Source organism: Culex quinquefasciatus, chromosome 3 (assembly GCF_015732765.1).
Source record: "Culex quinquefasciatus strain JHB chromosome 3, VPISU_Cqui_1.0_pri_paternal, whole genome shotgun sequence".
Lineage (NCBI taxonomy): Eukaryota > Metazoa > Arthropoda > Insecta > Diptera > Culicidae > Culex > Culex quinquefasciatus.
In genome coordinates this window covers 41,867,428-41,875,826 of record NC_051863.1, presented here as the reverse complement: position 1 = coordinate 41,875,826, position 8,399 = coordinate 41,867,428, and the positions used below count along the sequence as shown (strand labels likewise).

General features: G+C 40.3%; 1 protein-coding gene across 1 annotated transcript; it reads right to left on the bottom strand.

Moving 5' to 3' along the window:
- Positions 1–824: 824 nt before the first annotated feature.
- On the bottom strand, positions 825–3,081 carry LOC6043479 (phosphoenolpyruvate carboxykinase [GTP]). The gene is made up of 2 exons (XM_001859322.2): positions 2,347–3,081; positions 825–2,288 (listed from the first exon to the last, which is right to left on the bottom strand). The coding sequence occupies exons 1-2, from the start codon at positions 2,971–2,973 to the stop codon at positions 969–971; spliced, it is 1,947 nt and encodes a 648-aa protein (XP_001859363.2). The 5' UTR covers positions 2,974–3,081; the 3' UTR covers positions 825–968.
- Positions 3,082–8,399: the final 5,318 nt, after the last annotated feature.

Here is an 8,399-nt window from a genome sequence, read left to right as displayed (position 1 = left end):
TTTCGAAAGGTGTACAAACTTTTTTTGCACCTTTTTTATTTTCGTAATAGTATTTGTTATATAACTTTTTATAGAAATCATCTTTTCATGAGTTTTTTGTAGCAAAATGTTTGGCATGAGTTTTTGAACAAAACGTAGTACTAGGTTTCTGTCAAACTTTAAATTTTTTACATGTTTCATCACAAAATGTGCATAGTGCCCAAGGGGTGTAAATACTTTTTTTACATACTGTAGGAAGAAATTTCGGATAAAATTAGAAACGAAAAAATGTTTGCGAAGGTCACCAGGTGGGCTTTTACCTTTTTTTAGGGATTTTTTTTCTTATGGTATAGGTTAATCAAACGGTTCTAACTCCAGAACCATATAATGAATCTTGATGAAAATTTGGGAAGTTGTAGAGCTCAATAAATGCAATTTTCAAGACAAATAAAAGGTATGAAAAATTTAAAAAAAATTACAAAAAATTAGCGAAAAAAGACATTTTGCGATAATAAACATCGAAAAATTTTCAAAATTCTAGACTGAAACTAAATTTCGTTGAACATGTGAAATGAATAAATTGAAAAATTATCGAAAATCGAAGCCCATCACAACCCTGCGATGGTTAACATCCCGACTGAAACTTATCACCAAAAGCCATCCAACTTGGAGGCTGGCCAAGTTGAAGTTCCATCCGAACCGATTTTGCGGCCACAACTTTCTCGTTTCGCGCGGTGTCTGTTCTCTGGCTCTCAGGATTCAACATTTTACAGAGTTTAATACGTTTCTTGAGGGAGATTTGTCATCATTTGGGAAAATCGGTTGAAATTGAGGAATAAAGTGGGTTTTCGTTTTTGGTATGTTTGTTTTATTGCGATCGACTGATAATCTTAAACTATTCGTCTAGACGTTAATACTTAATAGATGAGCTAAGGCTTAAGGCTAGTATGTGTCTAAGCTACTGTACAGGAGGACGACCCTGAAGGGCCTCACATTTCTTCCACGCGACTCTTCAGCTCCTGCCACTCCTTGCCGATCGCTTGCGGCAGATCGTGAGGCAGTTGGTTGTCGTAGTACTGTTTGATTTCGTCGACCTCCTTGAGCCAGAACTTTTGCGGGATTGAGAAGAGTGCCTTCTCGTCGACTCGTCGGTTGAGGCCTTCCAGGTTGATCGTTCCGGGGCTGGGGATGCGACCGATCGGGGTGTCTTGGTAGCATTTTTCTCCCTCGATTCGTCGGAAGATCCAGTCCAGGACGCGACTGTTTTCACCGAATCCGGGCCACAGGAATTTGCCTTGTTCGTTTTTGCGGAACCAGTTGACGTGGAAGATTTTGGGCATGCTTCCGCCGGCTTGGGCCGCGCGTTCCTCCATGCTGAGCCAGTGCTTCAGGTAGTCGCCGAAGTTGTATCCGAAGAAGGGACGCATCGCGAACGGATCGTTCATGATGACCTTGCCCTTGTGTTCTGCGGCCGCGGTGGATTCGCTGCGCATGGCTGATCCGATGAAGACTCCGTGAGACCACGAGTTGGCCTCGTAGACGAGGGGGACACCCTCTGGACGGCGGCCTCCAAAGAGGATGGCGGAGATTGGGACTCCCTCGTTGCATTCCCAGGCTGGGTCGATGATGGGGCATTGGCTAGCGGGGGCACAGAATCGGGAGTTGGGGTGGGCTGCTGGATTTTTCGATTCGTTCAGCTTCCACGGTTGGCCGAGCCAATCGGTGATCTGGACTCCTGGGGCCAGTTCATCTTCCATGCCTTCCCAGAAGACGCCACCGTCCGAGGTGGACGCCACGTTGGTGAAGAGCGTGTTCTTGTAGATGGTGTCCATGGCGTTCGGGTTGGTGGCTCGCGAGGTTCCCGGGGCTACGCCGAAGAATCCGTTCTCCGGGTTGATCGCACGCAGCTGACCCTTGGAGTCGAACTTCATCCACGCGATGTCATCGCCAACGCACTCCACTTTGTAGCCGGGCAGCGTCGGAGTCATCATGGCCAGATTGGTTTTACCGCAGGCCGAAGGGAACGCCGCGGCGATGTACTTCTTATCTCCGTTGGGGTTGGTGATACCGAGGATCAACATGTGCTCGGCGAGCCAACCTTCACGTTTGGCGATAGTGCTGCCGATACGAAGGGCGAAGCATTTCTTGCCGAGCAGCGAGTTACCGCCGTAGCCGGAACCGTACGAGACGATCTCGTTGACGGAGGGTTTGTGCAGGATGATGGTCCGTTCCGGGTCGCAGGGCCACGAGGGCATCGATATCTTGCCGTTGGCCGGGGTTCCAACTGAGTGGAGACACTTGACAAAGTCCTGTTGAAAAGATTGGTTAGAGATTGTCTTAAGCTTGATTACGAGGTAGCAAACTTACCGAATTGTCCGACAGTTTGTCCAGCACTTCTTCGCCCATGCGGGTCATGATGCGCATCGAGTTGACGACGTACGCCGAGTCGGTGATTTCGATGCCCACCTTGGACAGCGGTGACGCGATCGGTCCCATCGAGTACGGCACCACGTACATGGTGCGTCCCTTCATGCAGCCTGGGAAGCGGGCCTGGATCGCGGCCTCGTAGTCCTCAGGTGAGATCCAATTGCCGAGCGATCCCTGGACGCCATCTTTCGGCGTGGGAATGGCTTGTTCGCGCTTTTCGGTACAGATGAACGTCTTCGACTCGACACGGGCCACGTCAGCCGGGTTTGTGCGCGCCAACCAGCAGTTCTCGTACTTGGGCAGTGGTTGAATCGTTCCCTGGCTGTGCAGCATCTTCAGCAAGCTGCTACTCTCTTCCTCGGTTCCATCGACGATGTGGATCTTCTCCGGTTGGCATAGCGCTGCCGATTGCTCTACAAAGTCACGAACCTTGGCCGACAACTGGGTGATCTCGCCGTTGACCACCGGAAATCCTCGCAGGTGGTTGTAGATCGCCTTCGGGACCGTCTTCAGCTTGGGGCTGCCCATCGCAGCTGGGAGTCTGAGCAAAGCGGATAGATTGACCATTTTGTGATGTTAGTTCACCATCTACTACAGCGGGACAACGTGGCACTCTTTAGACGCAGTCTCGTTCTTGCTTTCGCTTATAGTGTGTTCTTGCTACGAACCGTTCGATCTCACTAATAAGATCCCTCCCCGGCGGCATCGGCTATATATGCACCGCCCGAGCCGGTTATCAACTTGTTCAGAGCAAACAAAGTTCATATTTTGGAAAACAACATTAACTGGCCGACGGAGCCGGTCCTAGGCAGTAGCCCGTCCAGGGGCATGGCCGCCGTCTGCATCGCGTTATCAGCACGTGGTTGTATGTATAATCCACCACAGACACAGACGAAGACAGAAAGAAAAAAAAAAGGTGGAGGGAATCGAATTGCGTCAAGCGCAGAGATCATAGTCCTTACGCGGCGCGAAATCGCTCGCTAAGGTCAATCGGAAAGTTCAAGACAAGCCTCCGGGGGGAGACGTGCTGCTCTACATTTGTTTCCAAGTGAAAGCAAGAAGCGCAAACTACTCCGAATACTTACGGGCTGTAGTAATCCACGAGATGTGGCATCTTGATGATTAATCCGGATGTACTAGTTTTGCTCAGATTTAAGTTTACCAAATAAAGTTAGTTACGGGATAGAACTCTTTGATTTCTTGCGAATGTCCGTGTTGTTTGGTTGTTTGCTGATAATTGATTAGACTGACACAGTTTCACAGCTTCTTATATATTCCAGAGTCCGTGTGTTTCAGGAGGAGTGATTTATTGCCGTTATCACCGTGAGTATGTGTTTACAAATTTTTGGACGTTTACTTGAAATGTTCTAAGAAGCTTTGGAAGCTGTGAGTCGGATTTCGTAACCCTTTTTACTTTATGATTGCAGCACAGGATCAAGTTCCACACACCTGTAATGATACTTTTATTACACAATTCTAGAGTAATTATTCAAAACAACGTATGAGTCATCGGTTCCCTATGCAGATAGGACATTTTGAAAATTTAATCTAGAATTAACAGCCGCTTTGATTTCACTTCATTTGAGATATAAAAGTGTTTGTTTTTTTAAATGTTTGTTTTCTTGCCATATAAAAAAGTACTTGAAAATTATTTAGCAAGTAGTCACTTTTTACACGGCGCTTGTTTTGATAGTGTGTGTGAACTCCGTGTAAAAGGGGTGTCAAACTAAAAAGTGACCCCGTTCGTTTGACAACAGTTGGTGTCAAACCATCGGGGTTCGAGTGAAATCATGTTCGCTGCAGTCCTTTTTTGTTAATGGTACAAATAAAACAAATAAAAACGATTTCTGTCTTAGTTAATTTGCTTAAAAACTCTCTAGTTCTGTTTTGTTGGAAAAGGTTATGACAATAATTTTGATAAATTTGTGAGCTCAAGTCAGAAACAGTTGAAACATGGTTTTTGAATATTTAATAATAATTTTTTTTCCATATTAAACAACAATGGATAATCAAAAGATCAAAATCGAATGAAAGCTTTAATTTATTATGTTGATGTTGAGTACAAATTACTAAAATTATTAAGTCTAGTTAGCAAATATACACCTTGAGACATTATCAAAATGGAACTAAAACACTCACACTTTCTTTAGAATAAGCTCTGTTTAACAAAAATAACCTTAAAGAAATATCACATTAATAAGAGCAAACAAAACAGTTAACAAGAGGATGCCAACAAATATATTTGTTTTCCTTCACAATTGACTTTCTGATCCTGTTGTTTAAGGTGTGCAGAGTAAGTAAAAATAGACCACAACAAAAACACATTCTGCTCAATCAATAAACAACTTTTTGCAATTGCTGAGCCGGAAAATTCCATTCACTTGCTCTGTTTACCACATTGTTGCCTGATACGATTTAACGATGACGCAGTCAAAGGCCACACGAGCTTGCTTAATCGGAGTAACGTCATAAGTAAATTTCACATTCACTTTGGTGCGTCTCTCATTGCTGATTTCAGCTCGATGACGTCGAACGAGAAGATGCTGTGCGCGAAAACATAAACATGAGCAAACAGACATCTCGACACAGTTCGCACCCAGGTCAGTAGAATTAATTGAAGAGAGTTGGCAACTCGCGGTATTAATAGAGCACTATCAGGAAATGGGACATGCGTCCATGGTGATAAGTTATTTTGTGTGTGCAAATTTGAAAGGTGAAAGAGAGTGATGACGTTGGCAGTTGTTGCTCAATTCTGTGATTAGCTAAGGTTAAGGTCAGTTCAGTTGTATAGTCTTGTGATTTATTGTTGTGGTCGTGTTGTGACAAGGACAAGTTTAGTGAATTTCCTTGTTCTTTGTTTAATTATTTAATTTTGATTGAAGAATTTATTTAAAAGAACATATTTACCTAGATATTACGTCGTTGCCATACTATCTTCTCACACGTGCATTTTGGGCCAACACGATTTAAAAACGCCATTTTGTGCAGCTTACAATCCCTCACCTTTTGACCTTCACAGATCCCCACAATTCGATTTCAATTTTGAGATATCCAATGAAAACCGAAAATACTCCGTGCATTGAAGTCGCGATCTGATCGTGCTATCTTGACACACCCTGAAAATTGATGTAAGTACGGCAACTAGTTAAAGGAATTTCGGGTCAGAACGCATTTGACACACTTACATGCCTTGCTACCACAAACATTTTTAATTATAATTCGAAACTTCGGCAACAAAATTCAACCAAACTTCGGGACAATACACAGAATGGTCAACCAAACAAAACGTAACAAAAAAGTCTCAAATCACTTATCCAAAAAAATGTAGCAGATTTAAACAAATTTTTTCGAAGCAAAAATTACGAAGGAAAAAACATTTTGAAATGTGTTTACCTAAATAACACGTTTCTGCGTAAGAATAGTAAGACGAAACATGATAACAATAATTATCATCACGAAATAGAGAATGAAAAACTAGAAGGTGACGTTTCTGAGATTTTCGAAATTAACAATCCAAGGGTTAAGAATCGGATTTGTCAAACAAACGAACTCATTTTTACTTCATACTCAGCGTATGTTACCCAAAAATTGTTCAGGTCATTTTTGCGTCCCAATTTTACAAATAATTTAATTGATGTTTGCTTGCCTTAAACAAAATAAATGAAACAATAATTTTTTTTTATTATTTTGTTCTTTCCATGAGTTTTCCATTTGAAATATTTTTGAGTAGAATCGTAGTAGAAGTTTTTGTAGTTGTCTGATCTACAACTTTGCGGAAAAATGTTACACTTTAAAAAACAATCCTGCAAAAATCACGAAATTTTAAAATAAAAATGTTGTTTTAAATGGAAAAAAATCCCATCTGGGTTATTGCAGATTCGAAAAGTACATTATATTTCCCTTAAAATGACACGTCTCCTAATTTTTTACAGTCTATTTTTGTATTTTTTCCGATGAAAAATTCTCTTTGATACCAAATTTCCATATCATCACAATTTCAGGCTACAAATTATTGAAAAACACAAAGTTTTTTCGAATGTTCGAAAATGGAAGGGGTCGTACCGTACCGTCACGAGATATCGAAAAATTGAGCTCAGATTCGTGATCAGGGGCAAAAGTTACCCCTTAGGACAAAGTTTCATGCAAATCGAAGAAGGGTAGGGTAACGATTTCGTTTGAGTTGGCGGAGAAGAATCATTATAAAAAGTCTCAATTTATTATAATTTTTTTGGTTCCCCCATTTTTGTGATAAATTAATTGAAAATTTATCAATACAATATACAGTCATCCCACATATTCGGAACACCCACAAATTCGGAACACTTTTGTGATAATTTGTCAATAGCATGCCAAATGAATCTTTTCTGGTGACCCTTCTATTTTTAGGACCTTTATTTGGACATTCTCTGGCTATTTCACTAGCAAAAGGAGTTCTTTTTGAATAAAAAACTGCATTTCGAGACTGTTTTGTTCAGAGCTGTAAAACACTGCCTCCAAATTGCCTGTTCCATAATTGTGGGATGTTATTGTGCCTCCCACAATTGTGGAACACCTGAATTTAACAGATATTTTTACAAAAACAGTTATCAGCCCATTTATAAAACATTATTAAGCATAAGTTTCATTGCTTCCAGTGTGTGAAGTCATTATTTTGTAGAAAATATGTACTCCTGGAGAGAATCAAAGTTTGTTTACATCCGTAAGAAAAAAGTGTTCCGAAATAGTGGATTTCAAGGGTCAAAGTTTTTCTTCAAAAACTTGATATAAAAGTTAAAATTTGTCGTTGTTCGATACAGCATTCGAAAGATCGCAAGAAAAACTTTCAAATGAAGGTAATAGCGAATCATTAAGTTCAATTATCGGTTTTCTATGATTTTTGGAACATTGGCCGATCTGTAAACTGTTCCGAATATGAGGGATGGCTGTAGTAATGGCCCAAATTGAATAAAAACAATTGTAATATGGATTAAATTGATCATTACATAATTTATGGAAAATAAACGGAATTTCCATTGAATTTTTGAGAGAAAACCCTAATTTTGAGAGCCTTTCATGGAATTTAGTAAATCTAGGTTAATTTCATCGCAAAATTTTGTTGAAAATATAGAATCAAACCTCACTCAAATAAAACTTGTTTCTGTGTGTGTAATGTACCATCATCAGGATATTTGGTCTGGGTGATGGTCTGGGGAGGGTGAGGTAAGACGGCCATATGGGGCAAGAGGAATTTTGGGGACCATCTATAAACCACGTGGACACTTTTTTGGGAATCTGTTACCCCCTTCCCCTCTAAATCGTGGACAATCGCTATACTCCCCCCCCCCCCTCCCTCGACCCTAAAGTGTCCACGTGGTCCCTTTACAATTTTGATTATTTCCAGTATGAGGAATTGTTGCTAGCAATGCAATTAGCTCATTCTACTACCACATAACCGCCAAAACGACGTAAACGCCACTTGGCATAAGATTGAATGAAGTTTTTTTTTTCAAAACCTTTGTTTTCTTATAATATTTGTAAAGTACAAAAAAGGCTAGGTTTCGTTTTAAGGCTCATTTTATCAAAATGCTATTTTCCCTACATCAGTAGTGTCTCTACCAATTACTTGCACCTATTATAATGTATGATTTAACTTTTGGTTATTTTTTTGAAGAGCTTTTAAAAAATCATGTTCAGGTGGGGCAAGTGTACCATATGGATTTTTAGTATGGTAAATATACGAATTGCTGCAACAACATATTTTATTGTGAAATAAATACATAAAAGTACTTAAAAACTGATAAACAATTGTTAAAAAAATTGTCCATACAAAATATAGTGATATCATGAAAATTTACTATTTATTGTCTAAGTAATAATTTTTTCGTAAGAGCGATCAAATTTTTAGTAGAATATTATTATTTAATCTAAAAATGAAAGAAACGTTTCAAATACATTCTAATCTGATGTATCTAAGTGATAACAGTTCAATTGTTAGCAAATTAAAATGTTGTTTC